At 47.0% G+C, this 20730-nt stretch overlaps 1 protein-coding gene across 1 annotated transcript; it reads right to left on the reverse strand.

Moving 5' to 3' along the window:
• Window positions 1-7580: 7580 nt before the first annotated feature.
• LOC134862765 (putative C-type lectin domain family 20 member A) lies at window positions 7581-11533 on the reverse strand. Its single transcript, XM_063880844.1, has 5 exons — window positions 11490-11533; window positions 10422-10787; window positions 8905-9321; window positions 8006-8103; window positions 7581-7849 (listed from the first exon to the last, which is right to left on the reverse strand). Exons 1-5 carry the CDS (start codon window positions 11524-11526, stop codon window positions 7745-7747), a joined length of 1023 nt encoding a protein of 340 aa, XP_063736914.1. The 5' UTR covers window positions 11527-11533; the 3' UTR covers window positions 7581-7744.
• Window positions 11534-20730: the final 9197 nt, after the last annotated feature.

Consider the following 20730-nt stretch of genomic DNA (forward strand, 5'->3'; position numbering starts at 1 on the left):
TTCATTTCATGTTTTAAAAAAATATATATTTTAAGGTTTCCTGGAGGTTCGTTAGAGTTTCCTGGAGGTTCGTTAGAGTTTCCTGGAGGTTCATTAGAGTTTCCTGGAGGTTCGTTAGAATTTCCTGGAGGTTCGTTAGAGTTACCTGGAGGTTCGTTAGAATTTCCTGGAGGTTCGTTAGAATTTCCTGGAGGTTCGTTAGAATTTCCTGGAGGTTCGTTAGAATTTCCTGGAGGTTCGTTAGAATTTCCTGGAGGTACGTTAGAGTTACCTGGAGGTTCGTTAGAATTTCCTGGATGTTCGTTAGAATTTCCTGGAGGTACGTTAGAGTTACCTGGAGGTTCGTTAGAATTTCCTGGAGGTTCGTTAGAGTTTCCTGGAGGTTCGTTAGAGTTTCCTGGAGGTACATTAGAGTTTCCTGGAGGTTCGTTAGAGTTTCCTGGAGGTTCGTTACCTGGAGGTTCGTTAGAGTTTCCTGGAGGTTCGTTAGAGTTTCCTGGAGGTTCGTTAGAATTTCCTGGAGGTTCGTTAGAGTTTCCTGGAGGTTCGTTAGAATTTCCTGGAGGTTCGTTAGAATTTCCTGGAGGTACGTTAGAATTTCCTGGAGGTTCGTTAGAGTTTCCTGGAGGTTCGTTAGAGTTTCCTGGAGGTACGTTAGAGTTTCCTGGAGGTTCGTTAGAGTTTCCTGGAGGTACGTTAGAGTTTCCTGGAGGTACGTTAGAGTTTCCTGGAGGTTCGTTAGAGTTTCCTGGAGGTACATTAGAGTTTCCTGGAGGTTCGTTAGAGTTTCCTGGAGGTTCGTTACCTGGAGGTTCGTTAGAGTTTCCTGGAGGTTCGTTAGAGTTTCCTGGAGGTACATTAGAGTTTCCTGGAGGTTCGTTAGAGTTTCCTGGAGGTACGTTAGAGTTTCCTGGAGGTTCGTTAGAGTTTCCTGGAGGTACATTAGAGTTTCCTGGAGGTTCGTTAGAGTTTCCTGGAGGTTCGTTACCTGGAGGTACATTAGAGTTTCCTGGAGGTTCGTTAGAGTTTCCTGGAGGTTCGTTAGAGTTTCCTGGAGGTTCGTTAGAGTTTCCTGGAGGTTCGTTAGAATTTCCTGGAGGTTCGTTAGAGTTTCCTGGAGGTTCGTTAGAATTTCCTGGAGGTTCGTTAGAATTTCCTGGAGGTACGTTAGAATTTCCTGGAGGTTCGTTAGAGTTTCCTGGAGGTTCGTTAGAATTTCCTGGAGGTTCGTTAGAGTTTCCTGGAGGTTCGTTAGAGTTTCCTGGAGGTTCGTTAGAATTTCCTGGAGGTTCGTTAGAGTTTCCTGGAGGTACGTTAGAATTTCCTGGAGGTTCGTTAGAATTTCCTGGAGGTTCGTTAGAGTTTCCTGGAGGTTTCCTGGAGGTTCGTTAGAGTTTCCTGGAGGTTCGTTAGAGTTTCCTGGAGGTTCGTTAGAGTTTCCTGGAGGTTCGTTAGAGTTTCCTGGAGGTTCGTTAGAGTTACCTGGAGGTACGTTAGAGTTACCTGGGGGTACGTTAGAGTTTCCTGGGGGTACGTTAGAGATTTATTGAGGTTTGTTAGAGTTTCCTGGAGGAACGTTAGAGTTTCCTGGAGGTACGTTAAGAGTTTCCTGGGGGTACGTTACAGTTTCCTGGGGGTACGTTAGAGATTTATTGAGGTTTGTTAGAGTTTCCTGGGGGTACGTTACAGTTTCCTGGAGGAACGTTAGAGATTTATTGAGGTTTGTTAGAGTTTCCTGGAGGAACGTTAGAGTTTCCTGGAGGTACGTTAAGAGTTTCCTGGGGGTACGTTAGAGTTTCCTGGAGGAACGTTAGAGATTTATTGAGGTTTGTTAGAGTTTCCTGGAGGAACGTTAGAGTTTCCTGGAGGTACGTTACAGTTTCCTGGAGGTACGTTAGAGTTTCCTGGAGGAACGTTAGAGTTTCCTGGAGGTACGTTAGAGTTTCCTGGAGGTTCGTTAGAGTTTCCTGGAGGTTCGTTAGGGTTTCCTGGGGGTACGTTAGAGTTTCCTGGAGGTACGTTAGAGTTTCCTGGAGGTACGTTAGAGATAGATAGAATAGAATCGGAGGATGAAACCCTCTTTATTAGTCACATACATGCACACAGCAGAGCACACACAGTGAAATTAGTCCTCTGCATTTAACCCATCCTAGTACTAGGAGCAGTGGGCAGCTATTGTGCAGCGCCCGGGGAGCAATGGGGAGAGGGGATTGGAGGTGTCCGGTGCCTTGCTCAAGGGCACCACAGCAGGGCCTAGGAGGTGAACCGAGACCTCTCCAAGTAGCAGTCCACTTTCCATATTCCAAGTCTGTTCGGGGACTTGAACCGGCCACCCTACAATTCCCAGTCCAAGCCCCTACTGACTGAGCCACTGCTGGACGAGATTTCCTGGAGGTTCGTTAGAGTTTCCTGGGGGTACGTTAGAGTTTCCTGGAGGTACGTTAGAGTTTTATTGAGGTTCGTTAGAGTTTTGTTGAGGTTCGTTAGAGTTTCCTGGAGGTACGTTAGAGTTTTATTGAGGTTCGTTAGAGTTTTGTTGAGGTTCGTTAGAGTTTCCTGGAGGTTCGTTACAGTTTTATTGAGGTTCGTTAGAGTTTCCTGGAGGTACGTTAGAGTTTCCTGGAGGTTCGTTAGAGTTTCCTGGAGGTACGTTAGAGTTTCCTGGAGGTTCGTTACAGTTTTATTGAGGTTCGTTAGAGTTTCCTGGAGGTACGTTAGAGTTTCCTGGAGGTTCGTTAGAGTTTCCTGGAGGTACGTTAGAGTTTCCTGGAGGTACGTTAGAGTTTCCTGGAGGTTCGTTACAGTTTCCTGGAGGTTCGTTACAGTTTTATTGAGGTTCGTTAGAGTTTCCTGGAGGTACGTTAGAGTTTCCTGGAGGTTCGTTAGAGTTTCCTGGAGGTACGTTAGAGTTTCCTGGAGGTACGTTAGAGTTTCCTGGAGGTACGTTAGAGTTTCCTGGAGGTTCGTTAGAGTTTCCTGGAGGTACGTTAGAGTTTCCTGGAGGTTCGTTACAGTTTCCTGGAGGTTCGTTACAGTTTTATTGAGGTTCGTTAGAGTTTCCTGGAGGTACGTTAGAGGTTCCTGGAGGTACGTTAGAGTTTCCTGGAGGTACGTTAGAGTTTCCTGGAGGTTCGTTACAGTTTTATTGAGGTTCGTTAGAGTTTCCTGGAGGTACGTTAGAGTTTCCTGGAGGTACGTTAGAGTTTCCTGGAGGTACGTTAGAGTTTCCTGGAGGTTCGTTAGAGTTTCCTGGAGGTACGTTAGAGTTTCCTGGAGGTACGTTAGAGTTTCCTGGAGGTACGTTAGAGTTTCCTGGAGGTACGTTAGAGTTTTCTTGGAGGTTCGTTAGAGTTTCCTGGAGGTACGTTAGAGTTTCCTGGAGGTACGTTAGAGGTTCCTGGAGGTTCGTTAGAGTTTCCTGGAGGTACGTTAGAGTTTCCTGGAGGTACGTTAGAGTTTCCTGGAGGTACGTTAGAGTTTTATTGAGGTTCGTTAGAGTTTCCTGGAGGTACGTTAGAGTTTCCTGGAGGTACGTTAGAGTTTTATTGAGGTTCGTTAGAGTTTCCTGGAGGTACGTTAGAGTTTCCTGGAGGTACGTTAGAGTTTCCTGGAGGTTCGTTAGAGTTTTCTTGGAGGTTCGTTAGAGTTTCCTGGAGGTACGTTACAGTTTTATTGAGGTTCGTTAGAGTTTCCTGGAGGTACGTTAGAGGTTCCTGGAGGTACGTTAGAGTTTCCTGGAGGTACGTTAGAGTTTCCTGGAGGTTCGTTACAGTTTTATTGAGGTTCGTTAGAGTTACCTGGGGATACGTTAGAGTTTCCTGGAGGTACGTTAGAGTTTCCTGGAGGTACGTTAGAGTTTCTTGGAGGTACGTTAGAGTTTCCTGGAGGTTCGTTAGAGTTTCCTGGAGGTACGTTAGAGTTTTCTTGGAGGTTCGTTAGAGTTTCCTGGAGGTACGTTAGAGGTTCCTGGAGGTACGTTAGAGTTTCCTGGAGGTACGTTAGAGTTTTCTTGGAGGTAGGTTAGAGTTTCCTGGAGGTTCGTTACAGTTTTATTGAGGTTCGTTAGAGTTTCCTGGAGGTTCGTTAGAGTTTCCTGGAGGTACGTTAGAGGTTCCTGGAGGTTCGTTAGAGTTTCCTGGAGGTACGTTAGAGTTTTCTTGGAGGTAGGTTAGAGTTTCCTGGAGGTTCGTTACAGTTTTATTGAGGTTCGTTAGAGTTTCCTGGAGGTACGTTAGAGTTTCCTGGAGGTACGTTAGAGTTTCCTGGAGGTTCGTTAGAGTTTCCTGGGGGTACGTTAGAGTTTCCTGGAGGTTCGTTAGAGTTTCCTGGAGGTTCGTTACAGTTTTATTGAGGTACGTTAGAGTTTCCTGGAGGTTCGTTAGAGTTTCCTGGGGGTACGTTACAGTTTCCTGGGGGTACGTTAGAGTTTTATTGAGGTTCGTTAGAGTTTCCTGGAGGTACGTTAGAGTTACCTGGAGGTACGTTAGAGGTTCCTGGAGGTTCGTTACAGTTTTATTGAGGTTCGTTAGAGTTTCCTGGGGGTACGTTACAGTTTCCTGGAGGTACGTTAGAGTTACCTGGAGGTACGTTAGAGTTACCTGGAGGTACGTTAGAGGTTCCTGGAGGTACGTTAGAGTTTCCTGGAGGTACGTTAGAATTTTATTGAGGTTCGTTAGAGTTTTATTGAGGTTCGTTAGAGTTTCCTGGAGGTACGTTAGAGTTACCTGGAGGTACGTTAGAGTTTCCTGGAGGTACGTTAGAGTTACCTGGAGGTACGTTAGAGTTTCCTGGAGGTACGTTAGAGTTTTATTGAGGTTCGTTAGAGTTTCCTGGAGGTACGTTAGAGTTTCCTGGAGGTACGTTAGAGTTTCCTGGAGGTACGTTAGAGTTTTGTTGAGGTTCGTTAGAGTTTCCTGGAGGTACGTTAGAGTTACCTGGGGGTACGTTAGAGATTTGTTGAGGTTCGTTAGAGTTACCTGGAGGTACGTTAGAGTTTCCTGGGGGTTCGTTAGAGTTTCCTGGGGGTACGTTAGAGTTACCTGGGGATACGTTAGAGTTTTCTTGAGGTTCGTTAGAGTTTCCTGGAGGTACGTTAGAGTTACCTGGAGGTACGTTAGAGTTTCCTGGAGGTACGTTAGAGTTTTATTGAGGTTCGTTAGAGTTTCCTGGGGGTACGTTAGAGTTTCCTGGGGGTACGTTACAGTTTCCTGGAGGTTCGTTAGAGTTTCCTGGAGGTACGTTAGAGTTACCTGGAGGTACGTTAGAGTTTCCTGGAGGTACGTTAGAGTTTTATTGAGGTTCGTTAGAGTTTCCTGGAGGTACGTTAGAGTTTCCTGGAGGTTCGTTAGAGTTTCCTGGAGGTACGTTAGAGTTACCTGGGGGTACGTTAGAGATTTGTTGAGGTTCGTTAGAGTTTCCTGAGGGTTCGTTAGAGTTTCCTGGAGGTTCGTTAGAGTTTCCTGGAGGTTTCTCTGCAGATCTGTGATAGTGCTCTGCAGCCGCGCCCTGTTTCTCAACAGAGCGTCCTCGAGAGCTCTGATCTCGCTCGGCTATTTTATCCTTTAAACTCTGTCTGAACGCCAGAGGGCCCCTCATTCACCAGGGGCCGCATTCCTCTATCATCAGCTCACTGTCGGAACTGGAACGCCCTGACATGTCTCAAACTTCTCCCAAATTATAACTGCTGCGCTCTGTGAGGACATCTGGAAGATGTGAGGGAGGAAGTGGAGCTCTCACAAACAGATCTGGGGCCAAAGTTTGGGGGAACAGAGTTCACATTTCTGCATGATGACACATCAGCTGAGGCTCTGGGGTTCAGAAACAAAAGCAGAAGGCGGAGTCTAACAGGGGAGCTAACGTTACTCCGTCACAGCGTCCCTGCTTTCAGATCCACACCAACCCGGATGTTCGGTAGTCAGCATCAGAGTCAGCTGGAGCATCAGGGAGCAGATCCTGGTGGGGGGAGCAGAAACACTGTTAGAAATACTTTGAATACCCTCCTTCTGTTCCTGTGTCATCCCTGACCTCCGCCGGTGATAAACCATTTACCAACATTCAAATAAATCAAAATGCTCTCCTGCTTCTGATTGGCCGAGAGAGAAACTAGATCCAGAGTCGACCTGATGAAGTCACACCTTTAAAAACTGAATCCTTTGAAATCTAATCTGAGCTTTGTCTTGGTGTCAGTGAGAGCAGATTTGTTGTTTTTCTGATTGTGATTCTGATGTGTTGTTGTTGTGTCAGTACTCAGATCTGGAGCTGGCCATCAACACACTGGTGACAGAGTTTCATAAAGCTGCCGACGACCAGCCGACCATGAATACAACACAGTTCCAGACCATGATCTCCAAACAGCTGCCGAGCTGCGCCAAGGTAGGTTTTCATTGCCAACATATACGCTGTATCTGCTGTGCATATGACCAATAAAACATTTGAACCAATTCACCTGAACAGCAGCAGGATTCAAACTAAAGTGACTAAGGTGAACCTCATGACTTAAAATACTAACTATAAATATTACAGTCATGCGTGCAGCAGTTTAATTTGAACTTTGACCCAGAACTTGTGCAGAAACTGCTGTTTTTAATCCACTTTATGTCTATAATCTATCAGATTCATAAGCCGTGAGCAACGGAGGGGAAATACAGACTGGGAGTCTCTTAGCTCTAAGGGATGTCAAAGTCTCTGTAATGAATCCGCTTCCACAGGATGTGCTGCCCTCTGGTGGTGACGTTAGAAAGTCAGATGGTCTTTGGTAACTGAAGATGAGAGGTTTCAAATCCAATATCAGCCAGGATCAAACGATGGATGAAGCCGGGAGCAGAACCTCTGAGGAGTAATTTATTTCAGGATAGTCTCAGAACAACGAGACGGTTTAAATAAATAAACACATCAGATATCTGTGTTGCCCTGTCTAAAGGTGTTAGAGGAGTTGTGATTCTGATTACCTGTGTCCCCTGCGTCCTGCAGCAGGTGGAGAATGAGGAAGATCTGGTCCAGGTTCTGGATCAGATGGGGGTGAAGGGCGGGGAGAACATCTCCTTCCAGAACTTCTGGACTCTGATCAACAAACAGGCCGTCGACGTGTTCCAGTCCTCAGAAAAAAACAAGAGCTACACCTGTACCTGCCTGCTGCAGTGAGACACCTGAGGCACACCTGGGACATCTGACACACACCTGACACACACCTGACACACACCTGACACACACCTGACACACACCTGATCAATGATATTTTATCTTGAATATTAATCGGCTGAGAGACGGCAGCGGTGACTGCCTACTCTGACGTTAAAACATAGACACGTTTCTTTGATATAAATCCTAACCCTGAGTCTGCTCTCTCTAGTTTTCTCACTAATTGAAAAGTCTGGAACACCTGAGTGATTTTCTGCAGCTCACGATTTATATCCTCTGTCAATAAACTTTAATAAAACAATCAAAGTGTCCGTTGGATCTTTACTGTTTTGAGCATCAGACAGTGGAGAGCACGGGGAAGTAAAGAGAACTTTAATCAAAAGCAGAAACCAGTACATGTTCTTCGAAACACAGGTAAGGTACTTTTTGATCTTCTACTTGTATTGAATTAAGATACATCAGATACACACTCTTTGAATAAACAGTCTCCAACTGTCGAGACATTCCCAAACACATGCCTACAATCTGTCCCCTCTGGGCTCCTATGAACTGCAGCAGACGGTCACATGTTTCCAGGTCTCTGCGCTTCACACGGCTCCTCCTCTTCCTACTCCTCCTCTTCCTCCTTGGTGAAGATGCTCCTGTCAGGCTGCCTCCTCCAGCTCAGCTTCACCCCCTGTGTGACTCCTGCCACCTCCAGCTTCTGCTGCAGCTGCAACACATCACACACCTTTTCAGAGGAGAACCCTCCCACATCACCTTTCAATGCCAGTCACTACTACCGACCGACCGACCGACCGACCGACCGACCAGCGGTTGTGTTTCAGATGAATGTGTTTTTTGAGGACGTACAGAGGTTTCCTCTCACCTGTCTCAAGATGGCGTCCTGCAGCTCCGGGTCGCTCAGGTCTGCAGATCCTGCCCTCAGCCGGACCTTCACCGACCTCAGCGCTGTGTGTCTCTTATCTGCACAAAATCATACATTTCATTATTTATCTGCAGACTCACCTGTGTACAGACTCTGTACACAGGTGAGTCTGTATACAGGTGAGTGTATACAGGTGAGTCTGTGTACAGACTCTGTACTCTGTGAGACGTGAACATGACAGTTAGATGAGTCGTGGTCCTTCATGGCTTCCAATTTCAGGTTTCTTGTCCCCACGATGAAGTTGTTTGACCTGTGAGCGTCCGATGCGTGCTGACGACAGGCTGAGCAGTATATGGTCTGGCTCGTTTCCTCGTACACCAGCCTGTCGCGATCTGTCGTTCGCCATCTCTCGTTAAAAAAGCGCTTAGCCCCCCCCCCCCCCCTGTACACTCTCCTCTGCGGGTCTTTTCACCCCGGTGATGTAACGCCACATGTTTGGTTTAAACTAGCAGCTATCCTGTGATGGCCGCAGGTTTAGGTAGCCTCCTGCAACATCCTTTATCTCTCCGCAACAAACAGCTCCACTGATTAGCCTACTTAGATTTAAGCACAGAGTAATAACTGTGGATAAGGAGTCGGAGTGTCATTCTCACGCCGCTTCGGCCCAATCAGAAGCACACCATTTGACCGGCTCTGACTGTATGGTTGTGGAAAGCGCAGCTGTCATGCTATGACCCATGTATGATAGGAGAATTCGATCGGACATGACTGAAAAGTATTACCCGCCACAGTGGCTGCTAAAGTGACACAATGTACCCGCCAGCATACAAACCCACCCGCATATGGCGTTTGGCGGGTGCTAATTTCCATCCCTGGTCTGTACGTATAGACTCACTCACCTTGGTAACAGATGAAGCCGTAGTCCTTGGTGCAGTCTTCAGAGGTCCACCTAGCATCCGAGCCCATTACCACGCAGTCTTTGTTCTCGTCCGAAGACAGTTTACCTGCCCACATCCTGAAGGGGGGGCCGCTCCCGTCAGACCAGGTCCAGCAGTCTCGGTGCAAACCTATCCACGCTTTGTCTACTGTATTCAGGTTCTGCAGCCGACTGGAGAGGTCGCTGTTCTCTTCCTTGCTCCTGATGCTGCTCAGGTCGGTGTGATCGGCCCTGCAGTGCCTCTGAGCCTCCGCCCAGCTCATCGTTCGTTGCACCAGGATGTGTTTTTGGTCTTCAGCTGAACCAGTGGAGACCAGCAACTGATCCGTCTCTACATCCAGCAACTGATCCCTCTCTACATCCAGCTCTGAATCCGCCTCTGAAGAACAGGGAGATTACACTCACTCAGTGAAAAAAGGCTAATGTAGGCCAATGTAGGCCAGAGAAGGCTAGGCTAAAGAAGGCTAATATAGACTAAAGAAGGCTAAAGGAGGCTAAAGGAGGCTAATATAGACTAAAGAAGGTTAAATAAGGCTAATGTAGGCTAAAGAAGGCTAAAGGAGGCTAATATAGACTAAAGAAGGTTAAATAAGGCTAATATAGACTAAAGAAGGTTAAAGAAGGCTAAAGAAGGCTAAAGAAGGCTAAAGGAGGCTAAAGAAGGCTAATGTCGGCTAAAGGAGGCTAACATAGACTAAAGAAGGTTAAAGAAGGCTAAAGAAGGCTAAAGAAGGCTAAAGGAGGCTAAAGAAGGCTAATGTCGGCTAAAGAAGGCTAAAGAAGGCTAATGTCGGCTAAAAGAGGCTAAAGGAGGCTTAAGGAGGCTAAAGAAGGCTAAAGAAGGCTAATGTCGGCTAAAGGAGGCTTAAGGAGGCTAAAGAAGGCTAAAGGAGGCTAAAGAAGGCTAAAGGAGGCTAAAGGAGGCTAATATAGACTAAAGAAGGTTAAATAAGGCTAATGTCGGCTAAAGGAGGCTAACATAGACTAAAGAAGGTTAAAGAAGGCTAAAGAAGGCTAAAGAAGGCTAAAGGAGGCTAAAGAAGGCTAATGTCGGCTAAAGGAGGCTAAAGAAGGCTAATGTCGGCTAAAAGAGGCTAAAGGAGGCTTAAGGAGGCTAAAGAAGGCTAAAGAAGGCTAATGTCGGCTAAAGGAGGCTTAAGGAGGCTAAAGAAGGCTAAAGGAGGCTAAAGAAGGCTAATGTCGGCTAAAGAAGGCTAAAGAAGGCTAATGTCAGCTAAAGAAGGCTAAAGAAGGCTAAAGGAGGCTAAAGGAGGCTAAAGGAGGCTAAAGAAGGCTAATGTCGGCTAAAAGAGGCTAAAGGAGGCTTAAGGAGGCTAACCCTCCCTTATGGTATGCCCCTTCCTTAGATTGCTTCACTGAGCGTCGGTAGTTGAAGGGGGATGATACAGTTACTAGAACAGGAATTACACAGCGTGTATTTCCCCGTACAATAAGTGTGGAGCTAGTTGTGCGCCTCACCGTTGGAACAGAACATGTAGTTCTGGTCCGTGCAGTCTGCTGAGCGCCACTTTCTGTCCTTAGATAGAGTCCCACACAGCAGCTCCTGATTTCCTCCATCCCAGTTCTCGAACGCGTCTTCCATCTCAGCCAAGCGGTCCTCCCCGGACCACTTCCAGCTGCAGTTGAAGAGTCCGATCCAGAATGGTCCTCCTGTCAGCGCCAGGTTGTGGGCCTCGTGGTTCTGGGTCAGACTCTGGATGGTGGCGAGGTCGGTGTATTTGTCCCTGCAGTGACTCTGAGCATCCGTCCAGCTCTTTGACTCCTCAATGACGTAGAAATGTCTGATCAGATCGACCGACTGAAGCCGGGCCACCATGACACAACCTGAGGCAAGAGACATCTCTAAACAAGAGGTCTGGATAAAGAAAGCTACATGTTCACAGCATTTATGGACCAATGAAAAGATTTTAACCCTTTGGACAGTTTGAAAATCATGTGGACATCTTAAAGAAAGTTCTGTCAGACCTCTGAAGGTTGATCACAACCTTCAGAGGTCTGACAGAGCCGTAGAGAAACGGTGGTGTGGGCGCAGAAAGGGTCCTTTATGTACGCTGAAGGACGCTAAAAGCTATACGTAAACAGTTTGGATATCTCAAATGAATAAAAAGACCAATGGGAACACAGCTTAACAAATCTGTGGACAATTGTTTTGGACCATCTGGTTAACTTCAAACAGTTCTTTTGAGTATTTTGTGGACATTGATTATAGCCTAAAAAGTTCTGTTGACATTTTAAAAAGCTTTCACTGTACAAATGTTAAGGGGTTTATGCACAATGTGGAGAACTTTAAAATACATACAAATGCTTTAAAAGGTCTGAAAAGTGAACTCTTCTTTAAGGCAGTCTGCAGAGAACTGAAGACTTTTATGGATGATTTGGACAACTTTAGATAGACACATCGAAATGCAGCCGGTAAACCCTTTCTCTGGATGTCTGTGAACAGTTCTGAGGACGCTCAGACAGCATGTGGACGTCTCTGTCTCTTTGTTTAGGTATTCAATCCCTGATAATGAGGTTCATACCGACCTGAGATCAGCACCAGCACCAGTCCTCCTCTCTGCATGGCTGCACGTCTGTGGACACATTCAAATTCAGTTCTGAGAGCGGTACTATATCACAGAAATGTGCAAACAAAAATAGGATGAAGACAGAAGAGTGGTAATGTTTCTGAGGATGGATAAACCAAACAGGTCATCCATTAGAAGTGAACAAATCTGCCCAAGTATCACGATATTTAAACAGCTCAATATCTGATAAATATAAAGCAGAATTTACCTGATGGAGGAGCTTCGGTGATGGTGGGTCAGTGATCTTTATAAAGCTGCGGGTAAACACTGTCGTCACTTCTGCATTTGGTTAAAGATGAATGCAAACCGGCAGAGTCCAGACAGAATGACTTATACAAATGTAAAGACTTATGAGCAAAACAAAGTGATGAATTACAGCGAAACACGGAGGGGTCAGCACGAACATTATCGCTGCGTTCAGCCTCGTAGTCTTTCGGTCTCTTTTAGTCACTTCCTGTCCAGTCGTTCGGTGTCTTTCAGTAACCCCCCCCCCCCCATGACTCAGATCCTTCAATGTGCCACAGAGCCCGTTCAGTGACCTCTGATTAATAATGTCTTTATGTTAATCTGGATGAAGGTCGTTTGAGATCATCGCACTCTTCAAACAAATCCTCCCTGATCAGCTGGTTCACATTTACATCCGGAGGCTGAGCGGAGGGAAATGAACTCTTTAACCCGCAGGCATTTACATTTCTGTCAGCCGTGAAAGCAGAGACAGCTTTAGTAAAAAATAACACAAATCATATGAAGTGTAAAACGGACGCACTACGGGAATTACTCGTTATTATAAAGTTCACTGTTAGATTATGTTTCTAGTTTGGTTAGGGTGTTATTATTAAAAATCGGAGCGTGAGTTTGACCTAGTGATGTCACTATGTTTACCATTTAAAAAATATAGAAAACAATACGGGGGGGGGGTTACATTCCCTTAGTGTTGAGGGGAAGGGAAGTAAAATAACACAACTGGCAAAAAACAAGAGGAAACTGATTTACAAACTTAAAAGATATAGTTTAATGAATCCAACATAAAGAGGGCTCACTGGCCAAGTCACAAACCGACTGAAGACTGAATAAAACAACTCTCCTACAAAAGAAAGCGCCAACAATAAACCGTGTAAATAAGACAAAGTGCTGGCCTTCATGCAGCCCTGAGGACACGGGAAGAGAGAGTGCCTTTATGCAGGCCCTGATCAGGGATCTGGATCACCTGTGGGAGAGGCCAAAACCACAGGAGCAACAACCTCCATCTCAACGTCAGCAAAACAAAGGAGCTGATTGTGGACTACAGGAAGAGGCAGAGAGAGGCACACACACCCATCACCATCGACGGGACTCCTGTGGAGAGAGTCAGCAGCTTCAGGTTCCTCGGGGTTAACATCAGTGAGGACCTGACATGGACACATCACACCAGGGTCATATCCAAGACGGCTCGACAGCGGCTCTTCTTCCTCCGCAGGCTGCGGAAGTTCAACATGGACTCCAGGATACTCTGCAACTTCTACAGGTGCACCATCGAGAGTATCCTGACTGGCTGCATCACCGCCTGGTATGGCAGTTGCACCGCCCTCAACCGTAACACTCTACAGAGGGTGGTGAAAACTGCACAGCACATCACCAGGACGGAGCTGCCATCCATGGAGGACCTCTACACCCAGCGGTGTAGGAAGAAGGCCGGTAGGATATTAAAGGACCCCCATCACCCCAGCACCAATCTGTTCTGTCTGCTGCCGTCTGGCAGACGGTACCGCAGCATCCGGACCAAGACCACCAGACTCAGAGACAGTTTTATACCACGGGCTATAAGACTGCTGAACTCCTGAGCTCTGTGGATGTGTACTCACATCTGTTTATAGTACACACACACACACACACACACACACACACACACACACACACACACATACACATACACACACACATATCTATATATTATACATATCTGCCATATACATCTGTTATACGTAATATATGCATCTGTCCATACCTCCTCATTCAACAGAGTAAAGTATTTAAATACTCTCAATGTATTCCACATATGTATATATTTCACATCCTCAAATCTTTATTGTTGTTATTTTAAATATTCTTCTCTCTTTTTGCACTATTTTATTTATCTTATCTGCACCATGTATGTTGAGTTGTTGGAGGAGCATGGGACATAAGATTTTCATTGCCAACATATACGCTGTATCTGCTGTGCATATGACCAATAAACCTTGAAACCTTGAAACCTTGAAGTCTGCCAATCCAGAGATGACTTTGTATCATGCAGACTCAGCCTGCAGAGATCGGATTTGTTTTTTTATTTTTTCTGAATATAGATAGAAGATAGAAGATAGAATGGGAGGATGAAACCCTCTTTATTCTCACACACCGCAGAGCACACACAGTGAAATGTGTCCTCTGCATTTAACCCATCCTAGTACTAGGAGCAGTGGGCAGCTATTGTGCAGCGCCCGGGGAGCAATGGGGAGGGGGGATTGGAGGTGTCCGGTGCCTTGCTCAAGGGCACCACCGCAGGGCCTAGGAGGTGAACTGGGACCTCTCCAAGTAGCAGTCCACTTTCCATATTTCAAGTCTGTTCGGGGACTTGAACCGGCAACCCTACGATTCCCAGTCCAAGCCCCTACTGACTGAGCCACTGCTGGACTGGAATATCTCAGAATTAAAGAAAAAGGTTGAATTTGGAAATGTCCTCTTTATTATTAAGTATTCATTACTAACCCTGACTCGTTCATGTGGCCCTAATCATCTTCTTTAAAAAAGCACTATTTTTTTTTTCCTTCTGATTTTCTAGATTTTTTTCTCCAAATTTCAATTTTTTAGAGTTTCCGAGTATTTCTTCAAAATTATCGTCTGACTTTTTTCCAATTTTTGGATTTTTTTCTAAATGTCAACTTTTAGAAGTTTCATTTTTTCCTAAATTGTCACGAGAAAAAAGGCTAATTTTTTGGGGGAAACTGAAATTTTCAAAAACATAATCAGACAAAAAATAAATGAATCCGAAATTAGAAAAAACGTCAGATCTTTTAGAAAATTAGTTGCGAGACAAAAAGTGTGAACTTTTAAATGGAGATGATTAGGGCCACATGAAGAAGGAGTTAGATTTACTGTAAGCAGACGGCAAACAGCACCCAACTGCCCTCATCCTGATCTCTGGGGACTTCAATCATGCCTCTCTCAAAAACTCTGCCCACATTATAGCAATATTTCACCTGCTCCACCAGAGACAATACAACACCACCCAGGTGAGGAGCGAGCTGCAGAGGTGTAAGGCACGGAAGGCAGCGGGTCCAGATGGCATCAGCTCGAGGCTCCTGTAATCCTCCTGCGCAGACGAGCTGTGTGGGATTGTGGAGTTTCTGTTCTAAAGCAAGGGAGGGTAGCACTACTGTGGAGACGTTGTGGTGTGTTACATCTGTTCATATACAAAGGTAGGTACTCTCTGAGGTCATGGGTTGGGTAGGAAGAATGTTGGGTAATAGGAGGGTGCATAACAACATCTGGAATACGTCAGGGGGCCCCTCTGAACTTTAGTGGGGCACACATTGTTATTGATTACCTCCTGTGAGCACATACACTTTGGACACACACACACACATTTCTCCTATAAAGTGTATGCACAAAGACTGTTCGGGGGACTTCCACAATTGGCTCTGGGAACCTCGTATTGCCCGTGTTGGGGTCTGATACTATGCTGTTGTAATAAACCTTATTATATACGAGCTGGTGTCTCCGGAGACTTCTTCATCATCTTCACAAACATCACTACAAGATCTACCTCAACGTCCTGTGTGGTACCTGTGCCAAAGACCCCCACCCTATGAGTTCAACAGCTACCGGCCAGTGGCGCTGACTTCGCAGCTGGTGAAGACCCTTCGATGGACCCGCTGCAGTTTGCCTACCAGCCTGACATCGGGGTGGATGACGCTGTCATCTACCTGCTGCAGAGGTCCCTCTCCCTCCTGGAGAAAGCATAGCCACAGAGCTAGATGAGGGACACCGCATCGCAAAAGAAGGCACAACGAGGAGGGGGACAGGAATCGGCACATTTAGAGGTAAACTTAAGCTTAGCTGGCATTTAATGATCATACATTTAGCCTTCATCAGAGAAAGCGAGGACGAAAAATGGGCGTTATGAAAGGCGCGTGTGGCACATGAGATTGGTCAATTGCGTCCCCCTAAATCAGGGGTGTCCATACTTTTTTCACCGAGGGCCACATACAGAAAATATACGGAGAGCTGGGCCCCTGATAGAGGAGAATACTGCCTCATAAGTTACAAGTTAGCAAAACAAATCAAATGTAGGTGAAAAGGGTTTCAGAAAGAACAGCCCACATCCCATCTGTCTTCAGGGTTCATTTATTCTGTTGCAGCTCATCCCTTAAAACAGGAGCCTCAGAGTGCTGAGAATAAGAACACCGAGTGTGAGAAGAAAGATGATTCACATTTGAACTCGTAGGTGTCGTGGAAATTCCACACTTTATCACCTTCTGGTACGAAAAGAACACATCTACAAGCTTCAAATCAAAGTAGTGTTATTTAATAAAGAGCAGAGCATTTAACAGAATCAGGTCCAGCTGGAGGCCAGATACCCAACCAAAGTCTACCAGGACCTGATCCGATCAAACATGAGACCAGATTCTTAAAGGGAAGAAGAAGGGGAACAGCCAATCAGATTCTACAGTCTGAAGAGTGTTGGAGAGCATCTGGTCAGAGGGGCAAACTGCATACAACAAGGCCATTATAAAACACAGGATGCTAAAACACAGGGAGGGGGGAAAGGGGGAGCTACATCAGGACACAGAGACAGACATTTGTCTTTCTCAGGAAGTCAATACTTTAGCAGCTTGATGTGAACCTCATCAGTGAGTGAGTGAGTGGGTGAGTGACTGAGTGAGCGAGTGAGTGAGTGAGAGAGTGAGTGACTGAGCGAGTGAGTGGGTGAGTGAGTGAGTGAGTGAGTGAGTGAGTGAGTGTGAGTGAGTGAGTGACTGAGTGAGTGAGTGAGTGAGTGAGTGAGTGAGTGAGTGAGAGAGTGAGTGACTGAGCGAGTGAGTGGGTGAGTGAGTGAGTGAGTGAGTGAGTGAGTGAGTGAGTGGGTGAGTGAGTGAGTGAGTGAGTGAGTGAGTGAGTGAGTGAGTGAGTGAGTGAGTCAGTGTGCGAGTGAGTGAGTGAGTCAGTGTGTGAGTGAGTGAGTGAGTGAGTGGGTGAGTGAGTGAGTGAGTGAGTGAGTGAGTGAGTCAGTGAGTGAGTGAGTGAGTGAGTGAGTAAGTGAGTGAGTCAGTGTGCGAGTGAGTGAGAGAGTGAGTGACTGAGCGAGTGAGTGGGTGAGTGAGTGAGTGAGTGAGTGAGTGAGTGAGTGAGTGGGTGAGTGAGTGAGTGAGTGAGTGAGTGAGTGAGTGAGTGAGTGGGTGAGTGAGTGAGTGAGTGAGTGAGTGAGTGAGTGAGTGAGTGAGTGAGTGAGTGAGAGAGTGAGTGACTGAGCGAGTGAGTGGGTGAGTGAGTGAGTGAGTGAGTGAGTGAGTGAGTGGGTGAGTGAGTGAGTGAGTGAGTGAGTGAGTGAGTGAGTGAGTGAGTCAGTGAGAGAGTGAGTGACTGAGCGAGTGAGTGGGTGAGTGAGTGAGTGAGTGAGTGAGTGAGTGAGTGAGTGGGTGAGTGAGTGAGTGAGTGAGTGAGTGAGTGAGTGAGTGAGTGAGTGAGTGAGTGAGTGGGTGAGTGAGTGAGTGAGTGAGTGAGTGAGTGAGTGAGTGAGTGAGTCAGTGAGAGAGTGAGTGAGTGAGTGAGTGAGTGAGTGAGTGAGTGAGTGGGTGAGTGAGTGAGTGAGTGAGTGAGTGAGTGAGAGAGTGAGTGACTGAGCGAGTGAGTGGGTGAGTGAGTGAGTGAGTGAGTGAGTGAGTGAGTGAGTGGGTGAGTGAGTGAGTGAGTGAGTGAGTGAGTGAGTGAGTGAGTGAGTGAGTGAGTGAGTCAGTGTGCGAGTGAGTGAGTGAGTCAGTGTGTGAGTGAGTGAGTGAGTGAGTGGGTGAGTGAGTGAGTGAGTGAGTGAGTGAGTGAGTCAGTGAGTGAGTGAGTGAGTGAGTGAGTAAGTCAGTGAGTCAGTGTGCGAGTGAGTGAGTGAGTCAGTGAGTGAGTGAGTGAGTGAGTGAGTAAGTGAGTGAGTCAGTGTGCGAGTGAGTGAGTGAGTGAGTGAGTGAGTGAGTGAGTCAGTGTGCGAGTGAGTGAGTGAGTGTGAGTGAGTCAGTGTGTGAGTGAATGAGTGAGTGGGTGAGTGAGTGAGTGTGAGTGAGTGACTCAGTGTGTGAGTGAGTGAGTGAGTGAGTGAGTGAGTGAGTGAGTGAGTGAGTGAGTGAGTGAGTGTGAGTGAGTGAGTGAGTGCGTGGGTGAGTGAGTGAGTGAGTGAGTGAGTGGGTGAGTGAGTGAGTGAGTGAGTGAGTGAGTGTGAGTGAGTGAGTGAGTGGGTGAGTGAGTGAGCGAGCGAGTGAGTGAGTGAGCGAGTGAGTGAGTGAGAGAGTGAGTGAGTGAGTGAGTGAGTGAGTGAGTGAGTGGGTGAGTGGGTGAGTGAGTGAGTGAGTGAGTGGGTGAGTGGGTGAGTGAGTGAGTGAGTCAGTGTATGAGTGAGTGAGTGAGTGAGTAAGTGAGTGAGTGAGTCAGTGTGCGAGTGAGTGAGTGAGTCAGTGTGTGAGTGAGTGAGTGAGTGAGTGAGTGAGTAAGTGAGTGAGTGAGTGAGTGGGTGAGTGGGTGAGTGAGTGAATGGGTGAGTGAGTGAGTGAGTGAGTGAGTGAGTGAGTGTGAGTGAGTGAGTGAGTGGGTGAGTGGGTGAGTGAGTGAGCGAGTGAGTGAGTGAGTGAGCGAGTGAGTGAGTGAGAGAGTGAGTGACTGAGCGAGTGAGTGGGTGAGTGAGTGAGTGAGTGAGTGGGTGAGTGAGTGAATGAGTGAGTGAGTGAGTCAGTGTGCGAGTGAGTGAGTGAGTCAGTGTGTGAGTGAGTGAGTGAGTGAGTGTGAGTGAGTGAGTGAGTGAGTGAGTGAGTGGGTGAGTGAGTGAGTGAGTGAGTGAGTGAGTGAGTGAATTGAGTGAGTGAGAGTGAGTGAGTGAGTAAGTGAGTGAGTGAGTGAGTGAGTGAGTGAGTGTGAGTGAGTTAGTGTGTAAGTGAATGAGTGAGTGAGTGAGTGTGAGTGAGTGAGTGAGTGAGTCAGTGTGTGAGTGACTGAGTGTGAGTGAGTGAGTGAGTCAGTGTGTGAGTGAATGAGTGAGTGAGTGAGTGAGTGAGTGTGTGAGTCAGTGTGAGTGAGTGAGTGAGTGAGTGAGTGAGTGTGTGAGTGAATGAGTGAGTGAGTGAGTGTGTGAGTGAGTGTGTGAGTCAGTGTGCGAGTGAGTGAGTGAGTGAGTGTGAGTGAGTCAGTGTGTAAGTGAATGTGTGAGTGAGTGAGTGAGTCAGTGTGAGTGAGTGAGTGTGAGTGAGTGAGTGAGTGAGTCAGTGAGTGAGTGAGTGTGAGTGAGTGAGTGAGTGAGTGAGTGAGTGAGTGAGTGTGTGAGAGTGTGTCAGAGTGAGTGAGTGAGTGACTGAGTGAGTGAGTGAGTGTGTGAGAGTGAGTGAGTGAGTGAGTCAGTTTGTGAGTCAGTGAGTGAGTGTGTGAGAGTGTGTGAGTGAGTGAGTCAGTGTGTGAGTGAGTGAGAGTGTGTTAGAGTGTGTGAGTGAGTGAGTGAGTGAGTGTGTGAGAGCGAGAGAGAGAGTGAGTGAGTGAGTGAGTGTGTGAGAGTGAGTGAGTGAGGGAGTCAGTGTATGAGTGAGTGAGTGAGTGAGTGAGTGAGTGTGTGAGAGTGTGTGAGAGTGAGTGAGTGAGTGTGTGAGTGAGTGAGTGAGTGAGTGAGTGTTAGTTAGTGAGTCAGTGTGTGAGTGAGTGAGTCAGTGTGAGTGAGTGAGTGAGTGAGTCAGTTTGTGGGTGAGTGAGTGAGTGAGTGAGTGTGTGAGAGTGTGTGAGAGTGAGTGAGTGAGTCAGTTTGTGAGTGAGTGAGTGAGTGAGTAAGTGAGTGAGTGAGTGTGTGAGAGTGTGTGAGAGTGAGTGAGTGAGTGAGTGACTGAGTGTGAGAGTGTGTGAGAGTGAGTGAGTGAGTGAGTGAGTGAGTGAGTGAGTGAGTGTGAGTGAGTGAGTGAGTCAGTGTGTGAGTGAGTGAGTGAGTGAGTGAGTCAGTGTGAGTGAGTGAGTGTGAGTGAGTGAGTGAGTCAGTGAGTGAGTGAGTGAGTCAGTGTGAGTGTGTGAGTGAGTGTGAGTGAGTGAGTGAGTGAGTGAGTGAGTGAGTGTGTGAGTCAGTGAGTGAGTGAGTGAGTCAGTGTGAGTGAGTGAGTCAGTGAGTGAGTGAGTGAGTGAGTGTGTGAGTGTGAGTGAGTGAGTGAGTCAGTGTGAGTGAGTGAGTGAGTGAGTGTGTGAGTCAGTGAGTGAGTGAGTGAGTCAGTGTGAGTGAGTGAGTGAGTGAGTGAGTGAGTGAGTGAGTGAGTGTGAGTGAGTGAGTCAGTGTGTGAGTGAGTGAGTGAGTGAGTGAGTGAGTGAGTGAGTGTGTGAGTGTGAGTGAGTGACTGAGTGAGTGAGTCAGTGTGAGTGAGTGAGTGTGAGTGAGTGAGTGAGTGAGTGAGTGAGTCAGTGAGTGAGTGAGTGAGTCAGTGTGAGTGAGTGAGTGAGTGAGTGTGAGTGAGTGAGTGAGTCAGTGTGTGAGTGAGTGAGTGAGTGAGTGAGTGAGTGAGTGTGAGAGTGTGTGAGAGTGTGTGAGTGAGTGAGTCAGTGTGTGAGTGAGTGAGTGAGTGTGTGAGAGCGAGAGAGAGTGAGTGAGTGAGTGAGTGAGTGAGTGTGTGAGAGTGAGTGAGTGAGTGAGTGAGTCAGTGTGTGAGTGAGTGAGTGAGTGTGTGAGAGCGAGAGAGAGTGAGTGAGTGAGTGAGTGAGTGAGTGAGTGAGTGTGTGAGAGTGAGTGAGTGAGTCAGTGTGTGAGTGCGTGAGAGCGAGAGAGAGTGAGTGAGTGTGAGTGAGTGAGGGAGTGAGTGTGTGAGAGCGAGAGAGAGAGTGAGTGAGTGAGTGAGTCAGTGTGTGAGTGCGTGAGAGCGAGAGAGAGAGTGAGTGAGTGTGTGAGAGCGAGAGAGAGAGTGAGTGAGTGAGTGAGTGAGAGTGAGTGAGTGAGTGAGTGAGTGAGTGAGTGAGTGTGAGTGAGTGAG

This window comes from Eleginops maclovinus, chromosome 4 (genome assembly GCF_036324505.1).
Source record: "Eleginops maclovinus isolate JMC-PN-2008 ecotype Puerto Natales chromosome 4, JC_Emac_rtc_rv5, whole genome shotgun sequence".
Classification (NCBI taxonomy): Eukaryota; Metazoa; Chordata; class Actinopteri; order Perciformes; family Eleginopidae; genus Eleginops; species Eleginops maclovinus.

Coding starts and splice junctions, on each gene's coding strand:
- LOC134862765 (XM_063880844.1), bottom strand. CDS start 11,526: ATGCAGAGAGGAGGACTGGTGCTGGTGCTGATCTCAG. Junction 10,788..11,489: donor GGTGCTGGTGCTGATCTCAG/GTCGGTATGAAC, acceptor CTCTTGCCTCAG/GTTGTGTCATGGTGGCCCGG. Junction 8,104..8,904: donor CGGCTTCATCTGTTACCAAG/GTGAGTGAGTCT, acceptor GATTTTGTGCAG/ATAAGAGACACACAGCGCTG.